The following is an 18651-nucleotide window of genomic DNA, read 5'->3' as shown; positions in this document are numbered from 1 at the left end:
CCCATCATCATCAGTATCATTAAATGTCTCGTCTCAATAAGGAGTGATAACTGACATGGTTACGATAAATAGTCTACATTTATTTATCAGACGCACGTAGGCTATATTCTCTCTTCAAAACGGGCTTCGAAACTTTCCTGCCGATACTAATAGAGACACTCACAGGCATAACAGTCAATTCTCGAGCGGCCAACAGAGGCAGCATGCGGCTATCGACAGACAGAGCAGGTGCTCCCCAGCCTCCCCTGAAATAACCCTGATGCTTCGGTCCTCCTCCCTCCGTCAACACCCTCCCTCCCTCGCAGCCCGACTCCAGCAAAATAACATATTGACGTGTCCTGCTTGGCGACTAGGGGGAAGAACAATGTTTTACGAGAGTACCATCGCGCGTGGAGACCTCTCTTCTCTTCCTGCTACTATACCCCCGAAGGAAGGATTCCCGCTGATATAAACCGAGTAAAAGTGATGCCGAAGACTATGGGCTCTGTCTCCAGCGCTCTGTTTCTTTCCGCTCTGTCAGTGCAGTGGGTGTAGACGATGTGTACTTGATAGTGATGCGCAGCCAACAACAACAAAAAATATGAAATGCTTCTCCCGGTACCTTCCTTACCTCTTCAGACCCTCAAGCACCATCCTCTCCTCCAGCTGTCACACGGAAGGTAGGCTACGGACTTGGGATTTTATTGCGCGCGTGCCTATGTGTGTGTATGTGTGTGTGTGTGTGTGTGTGTGTGCGCGTGTCTGTCTGTGGGCACTGGGCAGCCAGCAGCAGGTTAGGTCGGGTCGGGAGACATCTCTTCATATATATATAGAGAGAGAGGAGTCTGGAGATTGAATGGGACGGAGCAGAACAGCGGACTGGCTTGTCTCACTCATATCACCCTGCTCTCCCTCCCGTTTCTCAGGCGAAACAGCCAGTCAGGTTTGACATTTCAGACCGTGTCGGGAGGACCACTCTGGAGTTGGCTCAACTTGGCTGGGTTTCCATTGTAGGCCTATTTGCATAATTCATGACTGCACCTGTCGATGTAAAATGTAGGAACTTTCAAGACAGGACATACAACCTTATCCATATCCTAATAACCTTATCCTTATCCCTCAGCCAAAGCTGAATAGAGTAGACTACGCTGGTGGCAATTATAAGCTGCTTGTAACACTGGATGCTGTTCAAAAAGAAAAGAGAAATGTGTCAGCCTTTCCGTTAGTCCAACCACGGGTGGTCAATTGTTTTTATTTATTTTACCAGGTAAATTGACTGAGAACACGTTCTCATTTACACCAACGACCTGGAGAATAGTGAAGGGGGATAAATGAGCCGATTGGAAGCTGGGGATGATTAGGTGGACATGATGGTATGAGGGTTAGATTATAATGTAGCCAGGACACTGGGGTTAACACCCCTACTCTTACGATAAGTGCCATGGGATCTTTTAGTGACCGCAAAGACTCAGGACACCCGTTTAACATCCCATCCAAAAGATAGCACTCTACACAGGGCAATGTGCCCAATCACTGTCCCGTGACATTGGGATCTTTTTTTAGACCAGAGGAAAGAGTGCCTCTTACTGGCCCTCCATCACCACTTCCAGCAGCATATGGTCTCCCATCCAGGGACTGACCCTGTTTAGCTTCAGTGGTAAACCAGCAGTGGGATGCAGGGTGGTACGCTGCTGGCCAAGGACATGTCATCTGAACATGACAACCAAAGCAACGTTATGTAGGGCTTCATAAGAGCCAATTAGGTTAAGTTTATGATTAATTTCATGTATTATTATTAAGTCGTATTATTAAGTTATTACGTTTATTGACATAGAACGTCTCAGTAACATCCCACTGGGCACGAAATGGTTGAACTCATCAACTCAAGCTGTTGTTTTGAGCGCAATTTCACAGGATTATGCCGTCATTGTAACCAACTTTCATCATAGACAAACCTTGTATGAAATACAGCATGTTGAATTTGTACCTTTTGAAACCTACATTGGACCTTCAGATAAAACAAACAATAGGCTGGGCAGCCTATTACTGGAGAGTTGATCGACAACTATTTGTTTAGTAGGTTTCTTGTCCAGGGTTTTGTCCAAGCCCTGCTTAGCTTTTCTATTTGTCACTGACTACTACAAGTGTGCTATCGTGAGAATTATTATTAAGAGATGTCTTAATGGCTAAATAGATTCACCGTTGTAGTTGAAGTCATTCTAAAGGGGAAGGTTTAACAATGCAAATGAAATGTAACCATACTTTATCAGTCGTATATCATCAATTGTATTATTTAGGCCTACGTAGCATTTGCAAAGTCATCCCAGGGTTCAACAAAAAAATAGAGAGTACATATAGGCCTAGGGTTTCAGGCTTTTGGTTGGTTTCAAATGTAATCTTCACGTCAATCATTAATACTGTATGTTGGATTCACGTCTCCATCTCAACCAAAAATCTTAGTTAAAGAATAGGACTAAATCAAAGTAAACTTTATTTAAAGTTTGATAAGATTAGATTTAGTCCTGTTCTTTAACTTTTATTTTTGGTTGAGATGAATTTGTAGACAAACTGGATGTTGAATTGTGTTTGGGTTGTCAACGCAACATTTGAAGCAGATGTATCTTCTGCTTGGATAGTTCCATCTGTGCCACTGACTTAGTCTGGCTTTAATTCCAGAGCCAATATTGCAAATAGCTTATTGAAGGGGTGCCTCAGAATGGCAGATGCGTTGTGGTTGGTAACCATGGCTGAGGGCTGGAGGTAGACTAGTAGTCTTGCTGTTGTTGTTGATCTATTGAGGGGATCTTTTCATGTGACCAAAAAATGTGTTCAGACTCATTATAAACCAGCTCATCACATGTATATCAGGCACCCTACAGGACTATGGGCCATTTGCATTTAATCATTCACCAAATCCTTCAGAATAAGCCTCGTTCAAAGGCTCTCAACAAAGGCTGTCCTGGAAGTATTCTCAATTTTAATTTCAGAAAGGAGTTTGTTGTGATTTCCATGGGCATATTGTGTAATAGTGCGGGTCTGGCCTGCCTCTCCCAGGGGGCTGACGTGATCACATCTAGCTTTTGTGGAACCAGGTGGTGATATCAGTTGTGTAACCCCCCCCCCCCCCCCCCCCCCCCCCCCCATCCCCCCCGTCCCTGTAGAGAGGAGTGCAGCTGGGTCATTTTGCCCATTTCAGCCTGGCTGGGAGGGAGAAGTGCAGCCCTTGAGAATTACAAGCAACACACACACACACACACACACACACACACACACACACACACACACACACACACGAGAGAGAGACACAGATACACACAGACACAATGTACCCCCAGGTCTCCATCAGCAGGCAATGAGAAAAGGAGATCACTCTTGCTAAGCTCCAGTTTGCCACATCACACTGTAACTGGACCCTATAGCTTTGAGGGAGGGAAGATTTCTCTTGTGGCCATCACAGCGTATCTGGGGGACGGGGGTAATGGACACATACCCCTCTAGGGTCGGCCATTAATAGGGCCTGAATTACTGCCAAGGTGGGAGGAATATCAAGGGATACCTGAAGCAATGATCTCTCTCTCTCTCTCTCTCTCTCTCTCTCTCTCTCTCTCTCTCTCTCTAGGATTGATGTGGTCTGATAAAGGGGGATGGGGTGAATATTTCAGGGCCTTTGTCAATTCAGATTGCCTCAGCAGGGTGCCATCTCTCATCCTTGTTTCTAAACCCCATCTGTAGGCCTCCTCTCCCTCGCCGCCTCTCTCCCTCGCCGCCTCTCTTTCCCTCTCTGCCTCTCTCTCTCTCTCTCTCTCTCCTCTCTCTCTCTCTCTCTCTCTCTCGCTCTCTCTTTGCCTCATCTCCCTCTATTGACCTCTACCAGTCCCTCCTTTGTGAACCTGTGTGTTGCGGCCTGCTCCTGTGAGCCACGATGAGCCACTCTTCAACCTCTGGATATTGGGTGACGGTGATATTGGCAGCCCCTCTGCCCCCTGGGTCCAACGGCCCAGTCACCACAGTTGGACATACGGTATTAGAGGGGTAAACGCCACGTAGGAGAGCTCTGCGTCACAGATTGATCTTTCGATTGGGATTTGGCCGAAAGAGACAGGGACAGGGACATGGAGGGCTGGTGCCTGGTGTTGACTGTCCCACAGAGATGCGCTGTGCGGGGCAGCATGAGGAGAGACTGTGTGTACATCCCAAATGGCACCGTATTCCCTACATAATGCACTATTTTTGAGCAGTGCCCATATGGACTCACCCAGTAGAGGACAAACTGAGCAGTCAGGAGGGTTCTGATACACAGTATACTGTATGTATGATCGTATATATGGTTGATACACAGTATACTGTATGTATGATCGTATATATGGTTGATACACAGTATACTGTATGTATGATCGTAAATATGGTTGATACACAGTATACTGTATGTATGATCGTATATATGGTTGATACACAGTATACTGTATGTATGATCGTATATATGGTTGATACACAGTATACTGTATGTATGATCGTATATATGGTTGATACACAGTATACTGTATGTATGATCGTATATATGGTTGATACACAGTATACTGTATGTATGATCGTAAATATGGTTGATACACAGTATACTGTATGTATGATCGTATATATGGTTGATACACAGTATATAGATGTATGATCATATATATGGTTGATACACAGGATGTATGTATGGTCTTATATAGTGTGCTCTACTGTGTACTGTACTGAACTCTACTCCACTCTATTCTAGTCTACAGTACATTACATGACTGTACTGAACTGAACTATACTTTTCTTTGCTGAACTATACTCTCGTTGGCAGCTTGTCTGTTCCAGGTTCAAGCTCTTGTCATGTTTCTGCTTCCCAAAATGTATTTAGCCTTGAATGTGTAAGTTATTCTGGTGGAGCGAGTGATAGTCCATATCAGAGTTTTTGAACATTATTACAAAACGTTCTGTTCCACGGATGATGAGCATGAGAAATGTTAGTCGGCGTAGCTAGCTATGATCAGAGAAAAGTTGAATCGGTTCTCTGTTTTCTATGATAAGTCATAATCAAGACTGTTTTGCCAGTGTAGTCACACGCGGTAGTCGTACATTCTGAACCCTTGTTAGTGAGGGCTGCGTGTCTATGAAAATGGAGCATGAGCATTTCATCTGTTTTCATCTAAGTCTGAGAAATAAAAGTGGTTAGTTCCTCGGATACAGAAGCACCCTGATCCAATGATTACACTGCCCACGTTTCTGAAATAACAACAGACATTTGACAAAGTCAGATATTTAGATTTTAGGAATCCTATTTGTGGAAGGTTATTAGCATATGTGATATTAACCAGACTTGTTTTGTGTCTGTGAAAAACATGAATATCAATCAGCTGTGTATGTGGTTTGAATATTTACACCAAAGCTTCAGCCAACTTAATCACGTGAGCCTCTCTCGACTTCTCATGTCACCTGAGCCCCAGCCCACCACTGATCTAGTTCAGCAGGCCATGCGGGCAAGTATGGGTAGCTGCAGCCCAAAATGACGATCAGAGTATGGGCGAGTGGGTGTGTATAAAGAAGTGGGTGTACTGAAAGAGAATCAGCTAATTGGGCAGATTTGTTGCCGCTCAAAACCGTTTTGCGTGGCTGATTGGGCTGCACGACGAGTTGATAAGCCAGTGGTAATGACTAGTTCAGTTGTGCTGTATGGAGATGCTTACTGACCTGAGGTGCTTCCCACTGGGCAGCTGTATCATTGTGTCGCCGGCGGAAGCTAACATGGAATTTTTTTATCCCCTCCGTTGATTTTATTTCAAGTAAGTTAGCAGCCTACACAGGAAATAACTAATATTGATTGTCACCTTGATACAGTACATACATACAGTCAATGGGGGAGATCATGAACGGCAACAACACAGTGTCCTTGGCTCCCGTTTGCCAAGCACATAGAAATGCTGCACATAGAACAAATCTACCACTTCTTAGACTTGCTTTCAATGAGAATGGCATATCTATAATTCACATTTCTATGTGAATTTGGTCTGGTAGGACACAAAGTTACACACTGCAGCTTTAGGCAAATTTGTACAAATTTGTTCTTCCTAGACGGTTCTAGGAAGAACCTTTAGAGGATTAGATTGATCTTGTTAAAACCTTTCATAGAGGTTTCTAAGTATAACATTTTACAGGGGATTCTATGAAGAACCCTACATAGAGTGTTCTAGGTAGAACCTTTTGCAAAGGTGCTCCCGTTTGCCAAGCACTACTGTCCCTCAACGGCGTGGGAAGTAGCTACCTAGTCGCCAATATCAGGGTCACATTAAGCACATGCATACTACACATACAAGCAACAGTACAGCCGTCGTTAGTACTTTTCATAAAAAATAAACAATTGTCCGTTTCATAACTGAAAATGTACAATTGTTTGTGTAAAAATAACAGTGAAATACGACTTAGACTCATCCTCTAACAGAAGTCCAAAGTCTTGCGGTATGGTATAGTTGCGTGGGAAGAATTGCAGCTCAATCAAAACCGTCTAACCTATAGCAGAGCGCTTTCGACACACCCACTCCTTTCCACACGCCCACTACTTTCCTTTCGACACACCCACTCCCTTCCACACGTCCACTACTTTCCTTTCAACACACCCACTCCTTTCCACACGCCCACTACTTTCCTTTCAACACACCCACTCCTTTCCACACGCCGACTACTTTCCTTTCAACACACCCACTCCCTTCCACACGTCCACTACTTTCCTTTCAACACACCCACTCCTTTCCACACGCCGACTACTTTCCTTTCGGCACACCCACTCCCTTCCACACGTCCACTACTTTCCTTTCAACACACCCACTCCTTTCCACATGCCATATATATGGGGTACAGGTACAGAGTCAATGTGCGGGTGCACCGGTTAGTCAAGGTAATTGAGGTAATATGTACATGTAGGTGGAGGTATTAAAGTGACTATGCATAGATAATAACAGAGAGTAGGAACAGCGTAAAAGAGGGCGGGGGGGGCAATGCAAATAGTCTGGGTAGCCATTTGATTAGATGTTCAGGAGTCTTATGACTTGGTGGTAGAAGCTGTTTAGAAGCCTCTTGGACTTGGCGCTCCAGTAACGTTTGCCGTCCGGTAGCAGAGAGAACAGTCTATGACTAGGGTGGCTGGAGTCTTTGACAATATTTAGTGCCTTACTCTGCCTGGTATAGAGGTCCTGGATGGCAGGAAGCTTGGCCCCAGTGATGTACTGGGCCGTACACACTACCCTCTGTAGTGCTTTGCGGTCGGATGCCGAGCAGTTGCCATACCAGGCAGTGATGCAACCCGTTAGGATGCTCTCGATGGTGCAGCTGTAGAACCTTTTGAGGATCTGAGGACCCATGCCAAATATTTTCAGTCTCCTGAGGGAGAATAGGTTTTGTCGTGACTTCTTCACTACTGTATTGGTGTGCTTGGACCATGTTAGTTTGTTGGTGATGTGGACACCAAGGAACTTGAAATTCTCAACCTGCTCCACTACAGCCCCGTCGATGAGAATGTGGGCGTGCTCTGTCCTCCTGAGGGAGAGGTTGTTGTCCTGGTCCTGAACTCCTCCCTATAGGCTGTCTCATCGTTGTCGGTGATCAGGCCTACCACTGTTGTGTCATCGGCAAACTTAATGATGGTGTTGGAGTCGTGCCTGGCCGTGCAGTCATGGGTGAACAGGGAGTACAGGAGGGGACTGAGCACGCACCCGTGAGAGGCCCCCGTGTTGAGGATCAGCGTGGCGGATGTGTTGTTACCTATCCTTACCACCTGGTGGTGGCCCGTCAGAAAGTCCAGGATCCAGTTGCAGAAGGAGGTGTTTAGTCCCAGGATCCTTAGCTTAGTGATGAGCTTTGAGGGCACTATGGTGTTGAATGCTGAGCTGTAGTCAATGAATAGCATTCTCACATAGGTGTTCCTTTTGTCCAGGTGGGAAAGGGCAGTGTGGAGTGCAATAGAGATTGCATCATCTGTGGATCTGTTGGGGCGGTATGCAAACTGGAATGGGTCTAGGGTTTCTAGGATAATGGTGTTGATGTGAGCCATGACCAGCTTTTCAAAGCACTTCATGTCTACAGACGTGAGTGCTACGGGTCGATAGTCATTTAGGCAGGTTACCTTAGTGTTCTTGAGCACAGGGACTATGGTGGTCTGCTTGAAACATGTTGGTATTACAGACTCAGACAGGGAGAGGTTGAAAATGTCAGTGTATACACTTGCCAGTTGGTCAGCGATTGCTCGGAGTACACATCCTGAGAATCTGTCTGGGCCTTGTGAATGTTGACCTGTTTAAAGTTCGTACTCACATCGACTGCGGAGAGCGTGATCACACAGTCGTCCGGGAACAGCTGATGCTTTAATGCATGTTTCAGTGTTATTTGCCTCGTAGTGAGCATAGAAGTCATTTAGCTCGTCTGATAGGCTCGCGTCACTGGGCAGCTCTCGGCTGTGCTTCCCTTTGTTCTGTAATAGATTGCAAGCCCTGCCACATCCGACGAGCATCGGAGCCGGTGTAGTATGATTTGATCTTAGTCCTGTATTGACGCTCCTTGAAAGCGGCAGCTCTACCCTTTAGCTCAGTGCGGAAGTTGCCTGTAATCCATGGCTTCTGGTTGGAGTATGTATATACAGTCATTGTGGGGACGACGTCATCAATGCACTTATTGATGAAGCCAGTGACTATGTGGTGTACTCCTCAATGCCATCGGAAGAATCCCGGAACATATTCCGCTCTGTGCTAGCAAAACAGTCCTGTAGTTTAGCATCTGCTTCATCTGACCACTTTTTTATTGATCTAGTCACTGGTGCTTCCTGCTTTAATTTTTGCTTGTAAGCAGGAATCGGGAGGATAGAATTATAGTCAGATTTGCCAAATGGAGGGCGAGGGAGAGCTTTGTACGTGTCTCTGCATGTGGAGTAAAGGTGGTCTAGAGTTTTTTCCCTCTGGTTGCACATTTAACATGCTGGTAGAAATTAGGTAATGAATGGGTAATGTAAAACATGGAGGCAATTTAAGCTGCTCTCGATAATGGCGAGAGTGCCAAGCAACCAGGCATTGATATGAGCTGCTGTAAGAAGAGCAGGGTTTCAAATTAACACACAGTTCACAGTTCAACCTATGGGCCTTGTTTTTATAGTGGTGTGTTAAAATAACGAAGTGGTTTGTATTGTGGCCAATTTTAGCTGAGTAACACTGTGAACATACACTTTATGCATTGTCCCTTACGAGGGGGAGAAGGGGGAGAGGGAGAGAGAGGGGAAGCAGAAAAGTGCAGTGATAAAATGCAAAAACATATTTTGATTGCGATTTCTCTCTTCGAATGAATAGTCCATGGCCTCACGGTTAAGTTGATTGAAAACATTACCCCGCTGTTGATTGCAATGGCTTGGACTGTAGGCTTAGAATATATATTTTTTTTTTCTAGACTGGTGCTTGAAGCATATCCGTCTCTAACAAATGAGCCTTCCATAGGGCCTCTGGAAAATGTCTACACATTTGACAGAAAACAGCATCCCTTGTCGAACTGCATTCCTGGTAATAAAACTGTCCATACCGCGAGAAACATAGCGATTTTCCATTGATCTCTTTAGTGGGGAACAATTGCATTTGTGGTTGTGTGGGTGGTTCGTCAACTGCAGACAATTCCGCAGGTGGACTCGTGATGGCATGCTCACCGTGTCACATCCTGACCAGTAAAGGGGTCATTTGTAATTGTAGTTGGTCAGGGCGTGGCAGGGGGTGTTTGTTTTGTGTGTGTTTTTTTTTTTTTTGGTTCTAGGGGATTTTAGTTCTAGTTTTCTATTTCTATGTTTCTTTTTCTATGTGTGGCCAAGTATGGCTTCCAATCAGAGGCAGGTGTCTTTCGTTGTCTCTGATTGGAAGCCATACTTAGGCAGCCTGTTTTTCCTGTGTTTTTGTGGGTGGTTGCTTTTGGCATAGTCTGTGTACCTTGCAGAACTGTTGTTTGTCGGTTTATTGTTTTCGTTTAAGTGTTCACTTTATTAAGTAATAAAAGAAGATGAGCACTATACCCGCTGTGTTTTGGTCACTTTTCATCGACGCTTGTGACACACCGTGACTAGGCGGCCGGCCGATGGTGAGCTAGCTGGGCTGTGGAAGTGAAATCGGTAGCCATGCTAATCTCCTCATGGGCTGACAACGACTCTGACAGATTGAGCTTGGCCGATGGAGGTAGTGGAGCAGGTGTTGTCTTTATCCTCCATCCGTGGCTATTTAAAAAGTGAACTTTGTTTTTCCATAACTTGTGACTAGTTTGCATGAGCAAAGAATTGCAGAGGGTCAAAACTAATTGCGCACTGTTAGCTACCTAGTAGGTACGTGTGTGTGTGGGGGGGTACCATCTGATTGTGATATAACTAATTAGATCTAACCATTTTTTTTAATTTTTATTCTCCTATTTAAAAAAATATATATTTTAAGCCAGCCTGATTAGGTGGGCCAGTGTTCAATCTGGCAGGACCTCTGCCCAGCCTGGCCCTGTCAAGGCTTCGCCTCTGGCATTGCCACATTTAGATTAGCTCCCACCACCATGCTTGCCTGCCAGCGTTTGATCGTGTTTGGGCCTTCATGTGTGTTTCTGCTCTGATGAAAGGGAAACACAGGGCCAGTCTTTCCCAGGCTTTCTGCTGCACCTCCTGGTGCTCAGCATCACACAGATAGCTGACGGAAGGAAGCTTGCACTCTGATCATCTGACAGAGAAAGGGAGAGGAGGACTCAGCGAAAAGATGATTCACAGAAAAACGTGTTTCCTTCCCCTCTCTGCATCGCTTCCCACCCACAGAGTTTTTTGTTGTTGTTGCTGAGCGACTTATCAAAAAGCTGTTGGAATTGAGGAAGAAGATGTTTTGAATCCTGCTTGAAAGTAACAAAGGTCATTCGTCAGCATTTGTCAACAGATGATAAGCGTGTAATTGGAAGTAAGATTTTAGTTTCAGGAAGGCTTTTAGAAAAGTGCTTTGTGATTTCTGGTGCTCTGCCTCTGACACCAAATGCAGTAATGATTATACGCAGTGTTTCTGCTCATGTCATGAAGAAGATATCATTTGGCTCCCGCCCAATCATGCAGCCTTCAATTAAATTCATATTCAGCCAGTGAGCAGAACCAGCTTGACTTTTCCCTGCGTAGATCATGTGCTGCTGCAGACCGGGTTCACTTCTGCAGTAGCTACACTATGTGGTGGACAGTGGTGGAGCCTTTCATACACTCAGAAGGGAGGGGCCCTTTGCTCACAGACCTATTTTAGCCTTCTTTCCTCTGCAAAGGTTTTCTAAAGCGATGACAAGAGACCAGGGCGAGGCTCAGAAAAGCAGAACTACCGTGAGATATCCGTATTATTAATAGGTATATAGATTGACATACATTTATTGCATAGCAGATGCAAATGCTTTATGCAATTTAGGTTGACTTTGAGAACCATTCATTCAGTGATTGGTTGCTTTGGCAAACGGCACACTTTCACCAAAAATAAGGGCCTGCTTTACATGTTCTAATCAAGGATACTGCATGTAGACCTATTTTCTGTAAATCTCTCCTGTCCCCTCACTATACCTTGTACACTGAAGAAAGCCCATTTCACTACTAAAGCTATCTTTGCAAGAGGTAGTTAAGTAGGTAGGCTATTCAGCGCCATGGACAGAGGACATTTATCTCCAGTGTAGGAGCGGGGATAAGAGAGCTGCTCTAACCTTTCTTGCTTGGGTGAAGACCCCAGTGGGTGAAAGCGGCCATGTAATTTGCAGGGTGAATGGGCTGAGTGACAGAACAAACAAATGGGTCTGGGAGAGGAGGAGGAGACCCAGTGCTGTAACTTTAGTTTCAGTCTCTCTCTCCCTCTCTCTCTCTCGCTCTAATTCCTCTTTTTCTGTGTGATTTATTGTGTAATCACCAGGGTGCTTCAGCTCCACAGTCACCGTGGCATGCACCAGGGAGGGCACAGCAACCTCCTCCCTCGGTTCACGGCTACTCCATTTATCCTGGGGGAGGAGAGGAGATGGGCTGAGAGAGGAGAGGAGGAGAGCTGTGGCAGGAGTGAGGAGAGAAACCAGGCCGAGGATGAGTACAGGAACATGGAAAGGAGAGAGGAGAGAGGAGAGATGTCCCATGGGGCTGAACTGGAGGAGGTTGTTAGGGATATGTGTTGAATCACCAACTTTGTCCCAGTATCCTATCTAGCCTGCTATTTAGTATGCATGGCCAATACATAATTTAGTAGTGTGCAAATTTAGCCTAGATATTGGGTTACATCGTTCAGCTGTATAACCCTTGACCTTCTAGCCAATGGCCATCAGTAAAAAATTGGTCAGTGGCACTAACTCCTTGTACCTGTCCCTCTCAAAGTGGGGGAGCATCAGTGTTTTCTCTGATATTCCATATTTAGAGCCTCTTCATAGGCTCCTCGAAAGAGAAGTTGCCCATGTGACGCAATCAGTCCCAATGGACTGAGCTAGAGGCTGGGTGAGGGGCCCCTGCCTCCCTTCTCTCACTTTTGTGTCGACTGCTCATTAGTCTTATCAGATAGGCACAATCCCAGTATTTTTCCTGCTCCGTGTTAGAAAGCTAAGCAGAGACTGGGATTTCCTCGCTGGTTCCCATGAGATCCTAATTCCTTGATCGCCTCAGTCAGTTGTTATTTGTCATTGTGGACTTTCGAAAGCAGATTTCGTCGCTGGTCTTGTAATTGAGCCGTGGCTCTGCTGAACCCTTAAACCCCTGATCAGACTGAGATACTAAACATGTGGAGTGTTTTTCTTTCTATTCTATTTTGCATATTCTTGATTTCCCTGCTGTGGAGGGGTGGGCTGGGATTAGGCCTGGGATTATCCCTGCATGGCTGGGCAGGAGGCAGAATGGAGGGATGTGGGGATGTAGCCTGTGGGCTGTGGAAGGTCAGGCTGCTGTGGGGCATCTAGGACAGGAGGACCAGACTGAGCAGTAGAGGCTTCTCTTCTCCACACGTCATCCATTTGGGATGAACTCTGAGCTTTCTAGAAAACCCACAACACTCCCCATTTACAAACAAGCAATACTAGGATTTCGGTATCCTAATGTCTCACAGCTCAGCTGATCGGGTTAACCTGATAGGTAAATGTAAGCCTTGAGGGATGTTGGATAGTTTGATTTGTTGCAAGTAGGAGGTGCTACCAAGACTCATTGGAAAATAACCGTAAAAGTGACCTCACTTATTAAGATTAATAAGATTAACCTACCCCAATTTTCAAATAAATTCCACCCGTTGTCTCACATTGTCAGTCGAGATATTGGCAGAACATGCTTAGTCAGGTGTTAATTGAGGCATGTTTGAAGCAAGAGAGAAGTGAAGAGGAGACTTTGGGGCCGGTACGCTCTGTTACATATAATGCCTGGCTGTAGAGAGAGGGAGACATAACTGCATGTGAGCTCTCGCATTTCTCAACATGTTTTTTTACAAAAATATAGATTTGGAGTTAGATAAACTTGGATTTGTCGGCAGGGACGTATATAGGATGCTACCCTCCACAGCATAACCTTCACTCCAGATCAAAACTCGAAACCTACAACCTAATTTTGGATAAAATTACCTGGAAGGTTTACTACTGCCAAGGATTCTTTTTTCCAAGCTATACAGAGGGTGCTCTGGCAAACAAACTGCAGAGACCTGAGGACACCATCCAACCTGGAACTGAGACAGACCAGACAGACCAGATACAACTTCAATTAGCACTGAGTTGTGAAGTGAGAGTTGTCGAAGCCTTTGAGCCCAACAAATGTCAGGAGTCTCACATGCTACCCCGCCCAAATCCAGAGGCATTGAAGCCCCGTCCCGTTCTTCAGAGACCATCCACTGGCATTTTCTACAAGAAATCTGCCTCCAGAAATAAAAGCTTCTCCCAAGTGGGTGTGACACCTACTCCCGTTGCCTGCTGCACTGTTGCTTGGATTCTACCTGGTGATCTGTTCACTGTCTACCCTGGTTTATCTCCCCTTGTCTGGTACAGGTACCATCACCTCACTCCCACCTCTCTCCCGAGCTTTCGCTCGCCTGCAAAAAAAAACTGATTCATCTACAGACACGGACGATTTACTTACCATTGAGGTAGAGGCTAGTGCTCTGGCTGGAATCCATGCAACAATGGAAAAGTTGTGTGAGGAGGTAGCAGGGCTGAGGGGGAGTTTGGAGTTCAGCCAGAGTGAAATTCTCAAACTCCAAAGAGAAAACAAGACACTCACAGCCAAGGTAAAAATACACGATTCCAACATGGATTGTCTACTCAGGGAAAACAGGGTGATGAAGGAGACGCTACTAGACACAAAGTCGTAGCATGCGTGAAAATCAATTTTTTTTCTGGTATTCCTGAGGACGCATCCAATAATCCAGAGGGTGCGATCAGAGAATTCATGAAATCCGCATTGAAACTTCCTATATAGACTGTAAACAAGGTGGCTTTCCACCGAGTACACAGACTTGGAGCTCGGAGCGACAAGACCAAGGGTCCCCGACCGATCATCCCAAAATTTGAACACTACCAACAAAAAGGAGCTGATCAAAAGCAGAGGAAGGGAGCTTAAAGGGATCAAATTCGGTCTCAATGACCAATTTCCAAAGGAGATAAACGAACGTCGTAAGAGACTGTATCCGGTACAAAGACAACAAAGGATGGATGGTAGGCGTGCCTTTATCATTGTGGACATACTCTTTATAGATGGACAGCTATTTCCGAGACAGCTCCATAACACTGTGGCTGTACTAAATTCTACAGGGACTTCAGGTTACGAAAAAAAAGAAGGTATGGGAACTGTTTAAAATATGTGAACATTATGAAGTGGATATGAACACACACGTACTCAACTACATGCTCGCTTACACATATGGACTTATACATACACACACACACCTGATCTCGCTCTCTTCTCTCACACCCTCTTTCTCTCTTTTCTCTTCTCTTCTCTCCCTCTCTATTGTCGAGAACTGTTTTATAATTTAATGTGTGTATTGTTTGTCTATCTTTTTTATGTGTTTTTCTACAAGTTTATATATGTTTACAATAAGCAAGGGGAAGATATCAAAATAGGGGCATTGGGGAATAATAACATATTGTACTGTAGTGAAGCCGTCTCTAGAGTAATGCAAGGTCTCTTTCATGATCATGTGAAACGTCAATTTCTATGGAAATGCTGGGATGTGTTTTTCAATGATGTTAAAGGTTAAATTATGATGCAACTATGATGGTGATATGATATGGATTACAATTATGAATATTAAGGCTATATGCACTACATGTTACACACATAGACACTCAAACATGCAAATTGGCAGAGTTATTATTTATTTGGACATCACACATTATGGTCTTACTCTTATACAGACATCATACACACTCTCATTATATCATATCCAATATCATACACATCAACCTACTCAGATTTGTTATACACAATTTGTCTCAATTTTCTAACATCTGTGGCATTGGCTCACAGGCAAACAGGCTAGGGAATAAACAAAATATTGCTAGAACCTATTTCTTGAATTCTAAATATCAGACATTTGAAAGCTCTAATTTTGACCGTCATAATACCTCTGATGGCAGTAACTTTACAAGCACTAATTATGGTCAATTTAGACTGAGAATAGTATCTAGTTATGGTAAGGGGTGAAATAAATATAGCCAGTTATAACTGTAATGGTTTAGCAGATAAAAAGAAAAGATCAGTCTTTACGTGGCTAAAAGAAAAGGAATATAACATATACTGTTTACAGGAAACTCACTCTACATCCTTAGATGAAGTTGCGTGGGAAAAGGAATGCGGTGGTGAAATAATTTTCTATCATGGACAAAGGAACTCAAAGGGTGTGATGATATTAATTATGAAAAATTTCGATCTGAATGTGCAAATAATCAGGAATGATTCGCAAGGAAGGTGGATCCTTTTGAATATGAAAGTGGACGAAAAAGACATTTGGCTCATTAATCTATATGGTCCAAATCAGGATGATCCACACTTCTTCGAAAACATTTATACCAATTTATTAAACTTACAGGCAACAAATGATCTAATCATTATGGTAGGAGACTATAACACCAGTGTTAAGTACCTCAATGGACCGTAAAGGTAATCACTCTACAAACTATCATCACCGTGCCCTTAAGGAAATCAGAAATATTATTTACACATTCGAAATTGTGGATATTTGGAGACTAAAAAACCCAGACCTAGTGAGATATACATGGAGGAGACTTAATCAAGCTAGTCGTCTTGACTACTTTCTTGTCTCATTCTCTCTTGCATCAAAGGTTTAAAAAGTTAATAGGAGACAGAATGCGATCAGATCATCATCTAATCGGCATTCACATAACTCTTATAGATTTTCCACGTGGACGGGGATATTGGAAATTTAATCAAAGATTACTGGAGGGCAACCTATTTTTAACTAAGACAAAATAATTTATAACTGAATTTTTCCAGTATAATATAGGTTCAGTAAATCCCCTTATTGTTTGGGATACCTTTAAATGTACCTTCAGGGGTCATTCAATATTCATCAATAATAAAAAAGCCGTTTCTGGCTGAAGAAACAAGACTAACAAGGGAAATACAGGAAAGCAATAAAAACGATACTACAGAGATACAAAATAAGTTAGAGGAAAAACTAAAAGAACTTGAGGAACTTATTCTAGAATGATCTAATGTAATCTATTACATAAATAAAGCAAACTGGATGGAATATGGAGAAAAATGCACAAAATTCTTCCTGAATCTGTCACGCTCTGTCACGCTCTGACCTGTTTAGCTAGGCCAGGGTGTGATAAGTGGGTGGGCATTCTATGTTTTATTTTCTATGGTTTCCAATCAGAGGCAGGTGTCTATCGTTGTCTCTGATTGGAAGCCATACTTAGGCAGCTTTTTTCCACCTGTGTTTGTGGGATCTTGTTTTTGTATTGCTGTTAGTAGCCTGCAAAACTTTTCGTTCATTGTTTTTTTTTTTTTTTTGCCGGTTCACCGTTAAATAAAATATGATGAACCCAACCCACGCTGCGCCTTGGTCTACCTTTAACGACGGACGTTACAGAATCTCCAATACAGGAACGCTAACAAAAAGAATTTGCAGAAACTCGTTACTGAAGACGGAGTCATCTATGATTCTCCGAATGATATTTTAAAAGAGGAAGCTAATTATTTTAGGCAGAGTCATCTATGATTCTTCGAATGATATTTTAAAAGAGAAAGCTAATTATTTTAGGTAGAGTCATCTATGATTCTTCAAATGATATGCTAATTATTTTAGGCAGAGTCATCTATGATTCTTCAAATGATATTTTAAAAGAGGAAGCTAATTATTTTAGGCAGAGTCATCTATGATTCTTCGAATGATATTTTAAAAGAGGAAGCTAATTATTTTAGGTAGAGTCATCTATGATTCTTCAAATGATATTTTAAAAGAGGAAGCTAATTATTTTAGGTAGAGTCATCTATGATTCTTCAAATGATATTTTAAAAGAGGAAGCTAATTATTTTAGGCAGAGTCATCTATGATTCTTCAAATGATATTTTAAAAGAGGAAGCTAATTATTTTAGGCAGAGTCATCTATGATTCTTCAAATGATATTTTAAAAGAGGAAGCTAATTATTTTAGGTAGAGTCATCTATGATTCTTCAAATGATATTTTAAAAGAGGAAGCTAATTATTTTAGGCAGAGTCATCTATGATTCTTCGAATGATATTTTAAAAGAGGAAGCTAATTATTTTAGGTAGAGTCATCTATGATTCTTCAAATGATATTTTAAAAGAGGAAGCTAATTATTTTAGGTAGAGTCATCTATGATTCTTCGAATGATATTTTAAAAGAGGAAGCTAATTATTTTAGGTAGAGTCATCTATGATTCTTCGAATGATATTTTAAAAGAGGAAGCTAATTATTTTAGGTAGAGTCATCTATGATTCTTCAAATGATATTTTAAAAGAGGAAGCTAATTATTTTCGGCAGATGTTCTCTTTTCTTTTTTTCTGACACTGAACGACGATTACGGTAAGGAATTATTTCTAAATAATATAAAAAATGGAAAATTAACAAATGTACAGAAAGATCAGTGCGAAGGCCAAATTACAGAGGAATAACTTTTTGAGGCTATTAAATCCTTTCAGCCTGGAAAAACCCCAGGGCTTGATGGCATACCGGTAGAGGTATATCAAGTATTTTTTGATATACTAAAAGCTCCATTGTTAGATTGTTTTAACTACTGCTATAGAAATGGTAGTCTGTCAGGTACTCAGCAGGAAGGTCTGATTTCTCTATTATTAAAACAAGACCCAGATGGCAAATATAAAGACCCGGTCTATCTAAAAAACCGGAGGCCCCTTACACTTCAATGTTGTGATGCAAAAATACTAGCAAAATGCATAGCACTCAGAATTAAAAGGGTTTTACCAGGTATTGTTCATCCTGATCAGACAGGTTTTTTACATGGACGATACATTGGAGATAATATGACAACTACTAGAAATAATAGAACATCATGAAACATATAAGAATCCAGGAATGGTATTTATAGCGGATTTTGAAAAGGCATTTGATAAAGTAAGACTGGATTTTATTTATAAATGCCTGGATTTTTTTCCATTTCTGTGATTCTCTTATAAAATGGGTAAA

The 18651-nt window shown here is 42.9% G+C and overlaps 1 protein-coding gene across 1 annotated transcript in view; it reads left to right on the top strand.

Annotated features, from left to right (window-relative positions):
- Window positions 1-309: 309 nt before the first annotated feature.
- Window positions 310-18651, top strand: part of LOC106567445 (serine/threonine-protein phosphatase 2A 55 kDa regulatory subunit B beta isoform) — an 88853-nt gene continuing 70511 nt past the window's right edge. Inside the window, exon 1 of the mRNA XM_014136708.3 lies at window positions 310-659. Coding sequence (XP_013992183.1) covers window positions 581-659 — 79 coding nt within the window. The 5' untranslated portion in view covers window positions 310-580. The remainder of the gene's footprint in view (window positions 660-18651) is intronic.

Source organism: Salmo salar, chromosome 13, assembly GCF_965601325.2.
Source record: "Salmo salar chromosome 13, fSalSal1, whole genome shotgun sequence".
Taxonomy (NCBI): domain Eukaryota; kingdom Metazoa; phylum Chordata; class Actinopteri; order Salmoniformes; family Salmonidae; genus Salmo; species Salmo salar.
Note: the sequence above shows the minus strand (reverse complement) of the source record. Positions and strands in the feature narration are given on the sequence as shown.